Source organism: Lytechinus variegatus, chromosome 2 (assembly GCF_018143015.1).
Source record: "Lytechinus variegatus isolate NC3 chromosome 2, Lvar_3.0, whole genome shotgun sequence".
NCBI lineage: Eukaryota > Metazoa > Echinodermata > Echinoidea > Temnopleuroida > Toxopneustidae > Lytechinus > Lytechinus variegatus.
This window is the reverse complement of record NC_054741.1, coordinates 30339976-30353673: the sequence shown is the minus strand read 5'-3', so window position 1 is coordinate 30353673 and position 13698 is coordinate 30339976. Positions and strand designations below refer to the sequence as shown.

The 13698-nt window shown below is 35.6% G+C and overlaps 1 protein-coding gene across 1 annotated transcript in view; it reads left to right on the top strand.

Moving 5' to 3' along the window:
- LOC121409733 (dentin sialophosphoprotein-like) overlaps positions 1-13698 on the top strand; it is a 137247-nt gene that overhangs the window by 89015 nt on the left and 34534 nt on the right. Inside the window, exons 10-13 of the mRNA XM_041601640.1 lie at positions 1372-1625; positions 4531-4691; positions 9493-9603; positions 11435-11497. Of these exons, the coding sequence (XP_041457574.1) occupies positions 1372-1625; positions 4531-4691; positions 9493-9603; positions 11435-11497 (589 nt within the window). The remainder of the gene's footprint in view (positions 1-1371; positions 1626-4530; positions 4692-9492; positions 9604-11434; positions 11498-13698) is intronic.

Sequence of the window (13698 nt, the reverse complement as noted above, 5' to 3'; positions counted from 1 at the left end):
TCACCCTCATTTACCCATTTTCGACTCTCTGTCTCCCTCTCTCTGTGTCTCTGTCTCTATATCTCTGTCTCTCTATGTTTGTCTCTCTATCTTCTCTGTCTATTTATTTCTTTCTGTTTTTCTGTCTGTCTGCCCGTCTCTCTCTCTCTCTTTCCCCCCCCACCACCTTTTCATTCCACCCTCATGCGAATGCTTCCAATTCATCTGATATAACATCTCTATCTTTTGTAATCAGTATTAGAAAGCAGAATATATATTGAATGAACGTACATAATTAAGGTCTTTTATGGTCAAATGTGTTTGAATTATCCTGCAAAACAAAGATGAAGGACTGATGCAGCTGACATCACCAAAACAAATTTCAGAACAAAATTTATTATTCCTTGAATTTATTTTGAGTTAGCTCTATTTATGCTCCCACTCCATTGAGTGTCTGTCCTGGGATTCAAAGTTTGGTTTAGGGTCAGTCATGACAGATGCAATGTCAGCTCTCATCAGACGGGTGGTGTAGATTTCAGTTGTTAATTCCCCTGAACAACTTTCTCATATGTTGTGATAAAGGGAATTAATTACAGTTTGTTTACTTTCCAGTTCTTGGCAGAAATTAGCCAATTCTTTCATGGTTGTTTTAATTCCTATTGATGTTAAAACTCGAGCAAGCAGGTTTACACATTTAAAGAGCTAGTCATTATTGATATAAGATTTAATTTTAGTTGATATTTATATAGTCTGTAAAAATATTTATTATTGTTAGTGATTTGTATGAATGAGGACAGAAGTAGGGCACAAGACATAAATCCAAAAACAATAGGAAATAGAAGGATATCATTTTATCTAAAGTGTGTTTTGATTCATTACCCAGGAGTCTCTTTGCTCCCTGGAATGCAAGTAGATGTGTGTTTTTTATGCTATTTTTAATCTGACCTTTTGTCTAGAATTTCTTAAATTAGGATTGTTTTGGGAATTTGTTCTTGAATTGCCAGATTTTGTTTTGTATTCTTGAGAGGTGTTTCTAAGAGTTTTAAGGTCATAAGCTTCTGGCTTTGTCACTGTAACTCAATAAAAAAAGACTTTTTAATAAAAATTGTTTGTATCACTAGGAAAATAGAGTGTTGTACCAGAAAACCCTGATTGTTTCATTGTTATTGTTTTTTTTCTAGGGGAGGGGCATCGATATCAATAGGTGGATAGAGCTACTGCATGCTCTTTCGAGGCAAAAAAAAGTACTCCAAAAGGTCATAAGGTTTCTGTCCTTTGAGGAGGAAGGGGATAAAGGTTGATTGTAACTCATGCATGTATATATGTATAACTGTTTAGTTGATATCATTTGCAAATTTCATTTACCATTCCTAAATTTAATTTCTTTTCCAGTTTGCTCTCAAGCATGAAGACGGTGAAGAGGACATCCCGATGCAACAGAAGCAAAGCTTACGCAAGGCACGGCGGAGCATGGACCCTGCCACAGACCGGAAGAGCATGAGGTCACTCCGGACCACGCCTGAATGGGGCAACGATGTCAACAAGAGGGTTTCTCTGGACCCTAAGCTGCGTAGTACGCCGGAGGAGACGTCATCGAATAGCGGGAACGAGGATTGTCTGTCGGCACAGAGGAGGAGAAGGGAAAGGTAAGGAAGGTTACTGGAAAGAGGATGAAAGGGGAATTTCAATATTTGATAAGGGTACCATTTTTTTGTTTGATTTGGATATATCATAAGTTTAAGATTGATTTAATTAGTCTCCACTTTATACATAACAAATGAGATGAGAATAGAATTAAGCTTGTGTTTGATCAGAATCGATTGCAGTCATTTGTAAGACATGGTCCAGGCTTTCTTTCATGCAAGAAGCTGAGGTTTTAATGAACAGGATTTTCTATTTTTTTGAGGGACATTGGCATCTTCTTGAAATAGGATGCAGTAAAGTAGAAAATAAATTCTTAAAAATAAAATGACATAGTAGCAAATTGGAAAAACTGGAGGTGATCAAGTTCACCTTAGAAAAAAAATCAAGCCTGCCTGATACAGTTTGTCAGTTTTATATTGGCTTCAATTTGCTGTGGATTTGGTAGAGCTCTGTTAGAGCTGTGTACTTCCCTATGGTCTGATGATGTCATAAGGTTATTCAACTATGGCTGTAATTTGAAAGGATTTAGCGTAGCCTATTTGTCAGGATCTAGGTCCTTGTTTATGAGAGGGCAACAATCCATGTATATGTGAAAAATGAATTTTCCAATCTTGTGTTATCTTGTAGGATTTTTTACAATGAAATGAACTTTGATGACGAGCATCCCGTCAAGATCTGATTTGAGAATACCACTGCGGATTTTCAATTGAGGAAGGTTCTCTTTTATAGCATTGTTTATTCAGTAAGGGAGATTTTTTTCTGTATTCATGAAGGAGTAGATCCAATCAAATTATTTCCTAAATTGGCCAAAATCCACGGAAAAATGATCATAGAATGATTAATTTCATTGAATGAGACCGGATGGTTGTATGTCTACAATTAAACCTCCATCATTAATCAGGTCCTACGATGCTTTGGAATGTTATCAGATGCTTAACATGTGAGATACTGTGTGTATCAAAGAATTATATTCAAGAAATGGAAGGGTGGTTTCCATGAATTGATCGTACCCAAATGAGGAAATTCAAGAGGCATTTTGGAGCTTATTGACTTCAATGCAAGGGCTTATCAATCAACCAGATGTCACTTAAAAAGAATGCAACTTACCTTGACTTGTACTATGTGGAAATGTAGGTGTTTTGATTTAGACAATTCTGTAGAGCCCATCTCTTATTCTAATTCACTCATCTCTTTAAGGAAATAACTTTCTGAAGATGCAATGCAGTTTGTTTTCATGCGTGAATCAACATTGACGACAAATGTGGGAGTACATTCGAAGGCACTGTGATTTCCAATCAGGAATATTTACGCTCTTTTGACAGCTAGTTTAGTTTTAATATGAAAGGAACTGAACTCTATCTCAAAATATATATATAGAAAATAAGAAGGCATCAGTGATGAATTTCTGTCTGTTGATTGTATGTACCTGGTCGAGAAGGCAGCACAGACTGAATAGTGTCCTTACTTCTTTGTTCATATATTGTGTTGATGAATGATACATGGGATATGAAGTTATGAGAATGTTTTCCACTCATCCGCCTTTGGATATCTACTTTGGAATAACATAATCTGCACAATATTGGACTGTATTTTTCATGATGGATCAGAAGAGAAGGGCAGAGATGGAGAAGAGGTCCAGGATCTCGCGATGGAATTTGTTTAGAGTTCTCGTGGAATGGATAAGGAGGTGAAAAATCATTTGAGAGGGTTGGAAATTTGGGGATCAGAGGAAAGCATGATGGAAAATTGGGAGTTGAACAGAGAGAGCTAGAGACAGAGAGGGAGGGTAGAAGATAGGAGGGGGTAAGAAAGAGACAGGAGAGAGAGACAGAAAGACAGAGACACAGAGAAGGAGAGCAGAGAGGAGGAGATAAAGGAAGAGGATGGAGACCAGGGGGCCGTTTCATAAAGATGTTCGTAAGTTAAGAGCGACTTTAAGAACGACTGGTGATCCTTTCTTGTGGTAAATTCACTGGCGATGGTTAAGTGCATAAGAAAGGTTCACCAGTCGTTCTTAAAGCCACTCTTAACTTACCAACAGCTTTATGAAACGGCCACCTGTTGGGAAGGTTGAGGGGAAAGGGTGGCAGAGGATTGGGAAGGAAGAGAGAAAAATTTTAAGATAGAGCGGAAGGAAGTAGGAATAGAAGTGTATCAAGAAGAGATGTAAAAAAAAGGTGCAAAAGGGATTGATGTCCTGAGGTATACATGACCAATGTAATTGAAAATCACTGTAAGAAATCATTTTGAATGGATTTATTCAATATTTCATTGCAAATCAAGTTTATATAGTGATTTACGTGTATATTGAATAATCATTTTGTGTTTCTTAATTATACATTTAATGGGATTATTTTATGTGTGAACAGATTTTCTGAAGAACAGCCAGTGTCTGACATACATATACAATGTTGAAAATGAATAGATGAAAAAAAAAGAACATGGATGGATTAAAGAAATATAATTTTAATTCCAGATATAGGCCTGTTAAGTTTCTAGTTGTGTATTACTATACTAAGCAAATAATCACCGTTGGTGAAGGTGATGGCAAACTATCACTTACGTGGCAAGCTGGGTGTAGCTATCTTTCCGAAGCGAAGCGTAGGAAAGATAGCGAGTACATCCAGCTGCATGTGCCCATCTAGGTCTTGCGCGATTGTTACTGCAGGTGATGGAGAAAGATGGACCAAAAAAACTTGAGCGGCAATGACCTCTTCATTTCGCGTAAACTCAAATTAATTCATAACGCGTTTATGACCCTATGGGCTGAAAAAGATCAGCGAAACAAAAAGGTCCATCACTGCAAGAGGCCTTAGTCTCTCAGTGTTAGATATTTCATAAATGCCATGGATCACCGTTACATGTTTCTACTAACTTTTTTTGTCTTCTTTGTGCGTTACCTTCCAGGAGAAGAGCGCAGAATTCCAACTATGACGAAGGGACCACACCCACCTCATCACAGAACGGCAACGGAAGCGACATGATGATGACATTAGAAGAAAGGAGGCAGAGGATACGAGAGAGGAACAATGCCATGAACTCTGACAGCACCCCAAGTACTCCTAGTGGTAAGTCTGAGAGGATTATGCTCTTCATGTTTTGGGAGTCGAGTTTAAAGATGGAGAATAGGGAATGTACTCTGCATAGAACATGAAGCATGAGAAACTGGTAGAGAGAGGTGTAGACATTGATAGGAAGGCAGAGAGAAGTGGAGACAGAGACAGAAACGGAGATGACAAGAGTGATAAACAGGTTTGTAAAAGATGGAATTAATCAGATGAAGATTAAATAAGATTGACAGGTTTTATTATTTTTCAGGTTTTCATGATTTTTACCAAACAAAGGACGTGAAAAGCTTAATGTTTATCGTAGGTAATGCTTTAAGATGTATTACTTGGACTGCACTGCAAGAAAACATTATTTCAACATTGAAAACTCCCAACAAGATGTCAAATTTGGTTCCAGACTGGATTGAATGCTGATAGAATCTTTTCAAACTATTATTAGGTGGTCTGTCTATGACAGATCACCTCTTAATTTCGTCAGAATTTTCTTATTTATTTATTTATTTTTACGGATTTTCTTGTCGCCAAGTTATCTCAAAATGGACTTGGTCAATTTCATTGAATTTCATGTCATCTATAGGATCTGTCATGGACACGTGCAGAGAAGCTTTTCAAGGTCATCAGGTCATGATGACGTCATCTAGGCGCCATTTTGTAAAATCACATTATCAATCATATCTCCATTATCAATTATCAAAAATCAATCAAATTAACATCAACTTCAGGTTAAGGGTCATCAGGTCATGTCATCAGAGGTCACCTAGAGGTCACGACGCGCGCGTCAAAATTTAAAAATGCTCAAAATCACTTTTTGACCAAACAAGAGTACGTTTCAGGTCATTTTAAGCATTTCAAAATTTTGCGCGCGCGCGCTTCCGCGCGTAACGCCTTAACGCAATCCAGAAACACCGTTTTTTTTTACATCTTTGCATTGATAATAAAATTTTGAACAATTTGATACCTTGATCAACCTTCTACGACCATTAATGACGAAATTAACACCCCTTGAAGTTTGCAGCACGTGTGCGCGCGAGCTCTCACTATAGGCCATATATGGGCAAAAACATGCCTCTTGAAAATTCACTGTAGCTCTTTAAATAGTCCATTGACCCCCCATTTTTTTTTCATATATCGATAGAGTATGAGTTGTAGATTCGATTTCATGTCATCAATGTCCCTAAATTATATCATGACGTCATCAAAATGGCGCCTAAACTAAAAATTTCATTTTTTCAAAAATGACGTCATCAAATTTATGCAAATTCAGTTGTAACTTCTCGAATATAGATTGTTTTTCGCCCGGATTTCGATATGTTGTAGTTTAGAATGTACTCTTTCTCCTTAGTTATCATGAATTTTCGTTTTGAGAAACGCATCATTGCGTAAAACAGCGATAAAAAGAGGCATGTCATTTTTCCTCATTTTGCGTGTAATCTCTATGGGACATGACTTTTTCTCAAAACTAGATTCGACATTCCGCTATTTCGTGAGACATATCTCCATTGTTTCTTGTCAGTTTTCCCTGAGCTTTTAGTATGTTGTAGCTGAGATTCTAAGCTTTCGGAAGTGTGCCCTTTATTTTTTGATCAGATGCCGGGATCATGCCCGTATTTCGCTTGCAAAATTTGAATTGTAATTCTCAAAATTGCTTACGTGTAATCTCTATGGGGAATATCGTGGCTCAATGGATAACGCATTTGACGTGTTGGTCCGTGTTGCTGACGTGTTGGTCCGTGTTGCTGACGTGTTGGTCCGTGTAGCTGACGTGTAGGTCCGTGTTGCTGACGTGTTGGTCCGTGTTGCTGACGTGTTGGTCCGTGTAGCTGACGTGTAGGTCCGTGTTGCTGACGTGTTTGTCCGTGTTGACTACGTGCTCTGCCGGCATGATCCGTGTAGATCCGTGTGAAGCTGCCGTGTTGATGCCGTGTTCAGTCATCTGGGGCAAAACTATCCCGGACCTCCCCGGATCATGCCGGCATTGCCGTGTTGATCCGTGAAGATCTGTGTCTATAAATCATGATGGCGAGAATAAAGACAGACCACCTAATTCGTCCGCATGACGAATTAAATTCTAGTTAAGATATTGTGAATGTGTGATTCGTGTGAACTGTTCGAAGAAAAAAAATGAACTACGGGGAGAGCTGTAATTGGTTTCTAAGTGCATCTCTAGTACTTTTTGCTTGCTTGAGAGACATGAAGGATTCTTGTTATTTTGTAATTGAATTGCAGAATATGGATATATCCAGAATTCTTGCTGTAACATGTTTCTCTAGCAAATTATATATCGCCAAAATCTGCATGTGCAAAATGTTGCTTTGTGTTCATTTGTACAACACTGGCTGCATGACATGAGCACATTGCTTATACATATGCAAAACAAGTGTGTAGCCATTTGGCATTGTTAGTTTAACATTGCTGTAACGTTTTTTAAGGTAATGTAAGGAATACAATATTATCATTACAATAAATATTACAAACAATTTTGATAATTAATGCATTGTTTGTGTGTCCTTTGTAATTACTGGGAATCTACCTCAATCAGATTTCCCTCTCAAAATGTCACCATTTTTAACACTGAATTCTAACTGAAAGATATTGTATAGGGAAAAAAATGCATTTTTAAAGCGTAATCCAATGAAATATCTTATCATATACAATGAATATATCGTATACAATATTATTATTGTTAATCTGCTACTTTACGTTTAAAAATTGTTATAAGGGTTAATGAATGCACAAACCTTATTTATTCCTCCAACAACATAGATTCCGATGTGTATATTATGGAAAGGGTTGCATAACTTATGTTTGTGGATTACCGCTATAAAGTGATTATATCCCATGATTCTTGACCGATTTCCTCTTAAAACTTGATGGATCTTGTCTAATTACAGCAATTAAGGGGATTACACAGGAAATCACACAGATAAATGGTTATTCTTACAATACAGACACCCACTCATAAGCAACCATTTTCCCACATGATGGTTTTCAGGTCACCCAGCACAGTAATATACCTGTCATTTAATTAAAACTAACAATAAATCTCTTTTGAATGTCAAAAAAGGGGGAAAAAGTACTGTTTATGTTTAGCAGTATTACAAATTTGTCTTCAATTACCTACAGTTTGATTTAGTAAATTTTCCTAGATTTTGTGGCTTTTCAAAGATTGAGAGAATTTCATGATATTGTTGTTGCTCCTATTTAACTTTCCTTTTTTTTTGGGGGGGGGGTGTTGTGCCGGGTTCAATGTAAGTTGCTAAAAACAATAAGAACATGATAAATTTGGAATTTGCTTGTTAATTATCTTGTATCAAAAAATCAATACTAATGTTTATTTTTGGTCAAAATTTTGGCTTGCTCACAGAGTTTAAGAAATTTTGCCCTTGGCCCCCTAACAAATTTTGGCTCATGACACCACTGCCATAAAGGGCAATATTAAGAGTGATTTTTGTTTTCCATCAGAAAGTGTTTTTTTTTTTTAAATATGTAATCCAAATAAGGAACCAATTTCCTTACCCCCAACATCTATGACAAAAGAGGAGTATTGATAATCAAAGGAATAAGATCCAGACACATTAGGTGTTGTCTATGTCGCAACTTAACATTTTTGTGCTGAAAACAAGGGAAAGCCCTCAGAGAATTGAGCTATAAGCAAGTCCTTCCGGAAGAATTTCTGTCATGTCAAAGTCATTTACAAAGATACATTCATCAGTTCTTCCTGTGCATAAATCACAGCGGATCTAGTCTGTCTGTGTTGTGTGAGCTTGACATTTCTTATTCTCTTCTCTGAAGGTTTCGATCAACCTCTAATTTGTACCCTAAGACACAGGTGTCTCTCGTGAATTGGAATATGTGTCTCTCCTCTCTGTTCTCTTCATTCCTTCTCTTTTATGATTATATTTCTCTTCAAAGTCCTTGTCCCCACAAAGCTTTCCCTGTTTTTTACATTTTCTTTCTCCACATTTCCTTTCGTCCTTTTCCCACTAGTCTTCGGTATCTCTCTATAAACATCTTGTCTTTTGTCACTTATTCCATGATTTTTCATTTTGAACAAGCTATTTTTCACATTTTTATCAATTTTTATGAATCTTCTCCACCTTCCCCACCTGTCATCCGATTCTCTTTCTCTGTTTTTCTCAGTCTTCTTTAATTGTCCCCTGTCTTCTTCATGCTTTCAACTTTTTCTTGTTTCTTCCTTAAATCACTAGTATGTGTGATGTAACGTCTCAACTATCGTCATCATTGATTTTTTTTGTACCACTTTTTGTCTTACTATTTTGGTATAACATAATCTAAAAAAAATATCCTTATTTGATAAGGATGTATTATGTAGGATTTTCCCCAATCCTATTTTCTTTCTTTTTTCTTTATACTTTTATGAATCATCACATGGTAATCTTATTTGAAATTCAAATGCTGTTTTGTAAAAAAAAATGTGTTTGACAACTGTGATTAGAGATGAATACACATTACTTTCTTATGTCTGTTACCTTTAGATTCTGTAGAAGAGGAAAATCATTGTTTGTATCAAGTAGTAAAAAATTGGAATATTTTTTTTTTAATGGTAAAGAGATACTTCGGAAATGTCATACTCTAAAAATATGTACCATATAATAATTCCTGGACATACAGTGAAAGGTTATGTGTTTGGTTTATGACAAATTTAGTTTACGGTTTATGACCAAGTAATAAAAAATGATTTCCCTTTTCACTGTTACATCTTTAACTCAAATTATTTATTCATTTTATAATTAGATCATGATCATGAAGGGATTTGGGTTTTAACATTCCTTTATTTTAGGGGACCAAAATGCTGCACCCAAAAAGCGACACAAGTTATCCATCCGAGCTGTTGTAAAAGAAGAGAGCACGGCCGATATCCTCAGCGCCTCCCCTCAAACCCCCCAAACAGGTACAACAACTGCCCCACAACCCCATGCAAGTGCCCCGCCCTACCCCCATCCCACAACCCCCCCTCCCCCCCGACCCTATCATTTCATGTTCCAGATACCTCATGTTTGTGTTATGACTACCATTTTGTCTTGAATATGGTTACAAAGTTCATCATGTAACATAATTCCATGAATCTACACATTCTAATCAGATCATAGTTGATTCACCGGGAACATTCAAATCGACATTGATGTTGACATGAACTTGTGTATTTCGACCTTGTTTCTTTCATGTATGCATGCCACTGTTAAATGCTTGAATTTTTCCAGTCTACATTTCTCATTTTCAAAATATGAATAACAGGATGTACATTTAGATCATCTGATTTTCATTGAAAATCGGGTCTATGTTCATAATATTTTGATTTGTCTGTCTGTGAACTAAATATATGATGTATCTAACTAACCATGAAAATATGCCACTTGACTGAGTCTAGACCTTTTTTATGCCACAGAATATGTTTAACATTCTTCATGATTTCAGTCTGTGAAAACTCACATCAGATGTTTTAAGATTTGACAGCACATGTACTAACATCCAATTTTTTTTCCACTTTTTAGATGAGCATGATAAAGTTTTGATGTTTAAATGCTTGAGAGTCCAGGACATGGATATTTTTGTGTGTGATTAACCATTTTACCAAAATTTTCATTTGCTTCCTGTGTTTATTATAATGTAATAATAATTATTTTTGTCCAATAGGTTCTTGTAGGTTTTCCAGCTATTGTGATTCTCCTGGAACATTCCTGGATTTAGCAAAAAAATAAAAGGAAATAATAAAAAATGATTTTCATTTGATAATCTTCCTATCTTATTGTAATTTTTTTTTTATATTTTCCTTGGAAATGGAGAAAAGGAATCCCCCTATTTTGGATAGTTTTGATTTTATGATATCTTCCATATGTTTGCTGTCAGGTTTAGCAAATATATTATTCTTTTGAAGTCATTATTTCAAAGATCATTTCTTACCTTTTGCCTGGATGACTTAATAAGAGAGGGGGAAATATTATCACGTTCCCCATCATACAGTTTCAGGTATAAAATTATTTAAATGAATGAATAATTCAAAAAACTATATCATAAAAAGAATTTGGTCTTGACCACCATATGATACTTCAAGTACAAATCGTATTTGAAAGAACAGAATAAAGCACTATGTTAAGCATTATGCATGATCTGTTTCTTATCTTGGACTTTTTGCTTGAATCTGTGTTGCCTTCACTTTAATATCTGTCAGCATGGGTTGGCTACCGGCTTGGTATGGTGTACTGTGAGTAGATTTGTGTGGTTCTTCATTTCGTATCCTTCATTGAATTTTCCCTTTGATTGAATGTCTTTATCAATACTGATGATTTTGTTCTTGATTGTATAAAATATGATGTACAATTCTTGCTATCCAGTTTTGGTGGTATAGTCCATGTTCAACATACATTTTTTATTAATAAATCACAATGTTGTAAAAGAGAGAAAAAATTATCAAATTTCCAATATATTTTGCTGTACAAAGATTTTGTTTGTAAATCTTTTTATTGATATCATATTTACCAGATAATCCCTTTCATTTCAAGACCTTATAATGATTACAAAATGTAAATATTAATCGTAAGAATATTAATCAAGTTCTTGGTCAGGGAGCAAAAGGGCTATATGATTATACTTATTTTCTTTGATTGAAGCAATTATACATTTAAAAAAATGGTTTTGATATTGATTTTTTAAAAGGTTGTTTAAAAAAGTGTTTATGTTTTCTTTGTTTTGTATCTCTGTGATCGTAAATGTTGAAACCAAAGATCCTCTTAGAAATGAAAAGAATCAGTCGTCAGAATCTTCAACCAACCAATCATCATCTCGCAGTAAGTTTGGCGTGCTGTGTGATTGTTATTCTTCTGCTTGTAATTGATATGGCAGTATAAGGTTATCCAAGCAAAACATAAAATACGAACATTTAAAAGATTTTAGGACAAAGTAAAGTCACTTGTCAAGGAGAATTTCATAAATTAATGCAAACTTAGTTTTTGTTTTTGATGGTAATGATATGAACAATATCTCAGGTGGATAAATTCCTGATATGGGTACTATTGCAATAATCTTTTGGAATTTATTTCTATGACAATTAGGCTGAACTTAAACTCTTTTGGAGTTGAATATCTTCATTTTTCCAATATCAAATTTTGGAATTCATTGTTAGTATTGACAAGACATTAATAATATTCATATTTCTATAGGTGTGAAGGTGATAGTGTTATGATACCGTTTATTCAAATACAAACAACTGTTGTACTTCCTTATAACTCTTCCAGGACCGGTTTTTTTATCAGCCCATATTTAATGTCTGATTAGTATGAATATAGGGATAAAGAATATATTAGCATGAGATGAATGTAGTTGTCACAAATACAGATTTTGATAAACTGCATCTACAGGCATGTACTTTTGCAAATAGCTGTTAAGATATGCTCGAAGGTGTACTTTTGAAAATAAATAGCTGTTAAGATATGCTCGAAGGTTGATCTATTTCTGCACTGATATTATGTACAGCCCTTTAAGCATGCTGTAGATTGTTATTGGACTTTGTGGAAAGCAGTAGGATTTATTGAATGTATGATTTATTTACTTATTTTATTTTGTTTATTCATGTTTATTTCTTTATTTGAATTGCATTGGTTGCGCAGATGACAGCAATGCTAATGATGATTGTGATTTTGTTATGCGTGGACCAATGTCACCTTCTGTCGTCTTGGCAACAAGTCCAACAGATGGCCTTGCCTCCAAGCCGCCATGGTCGCCCGATGACCAGCATATTACCAAGAATGCAGTAGAGCACGTAGAGAGCATGGAAGGGGAGAGTCAGGAAAAGGGAACCGATCACCAGGAGTGTGATCCTGGTAGTTGTCATGGCAACAAAGAAAAGGAAGAAGATATTCCTAAAGAGGATGAAGATAATCTTGATCAGAATTCATCTGATCATAAGGATGAAGTTACACATCCTCTTCATGAAGAGGGAGGAGATGATAAAGATCAAGTTGAAGAGGCAGATGATGGTGATGAGGAGTACAATGACGACAGTAATAAAGATGATGAAGATGACAAAACTGAAGACCAAAATATTGATGCAGAGGGAGAAATTAAAGATGAAGATGGAGAAATAAATGTGGATCAAGGGGGATCCCCACCGGAAGATATATGTTGCCATGACGACCCAAAGGATTACAGCTCTGGTGGAGGTATTGAATGTGTGTTCATGTGGTACAGGATGCAGGAATTGGACCCCAAACTCAAATCACGGTCAAAATTTGATTTTTTGCATATAGATGAATCTTTATATTTGAAGAAAAATCTTGGAGCAAATTTCATAAATTAAAAAAAAATCATGAAATTCCTGTGACATTCCTTGCTTCTGGTACCTTGCATGGTGTGTTTCATACATACATATTTAATACCATATACGGCATATTTTTCACCTTGTACTTGAATTCTTACTTAATTTTTTTCTTCACTTTGAGGTGAAGTATAATCCGACAAATTAAATGCATGATGTTAAAGAAGAGAACCCCGGTGTAGTGGTCCACCTGCATTCCCCCAAATCAGTTATATCGGGAGGAGGGACCTGCGGGTCATAATGATTCAGTTCGCTTTTCGCCTCCCAGGCACAGGTGACGCCAAACAAATAATAATAATAATAATCAGTTTGAGTGTGTATAAGGTCCTTATGTGTGTTCATCTGTATAAGGGAGGGATTATTATAAAAGAAGAACTAACACAAACTAGCATTCTGTTAGATAGATACTGAAGAGTTCATCAATACTAAAACATGCCATTATAAATCTAATAATGTAGATTTATGTTATTGTTGTTTTTTTCAGTATGTTCTTGTAAATGATTAACCACACTGAAATATTGTGCCTGGAGTGGTAGTATAGTTTGTTTACATTGTACAAGTTGATAAGTTTAAACAGTGTGCCATGATTCTCTATAAATTTTGAAATCTTAGAACATTAAGCATGAAGAATAGTCACTTGTTGGATGATAAATGCTATCCAGTGCTTGTTTGGAA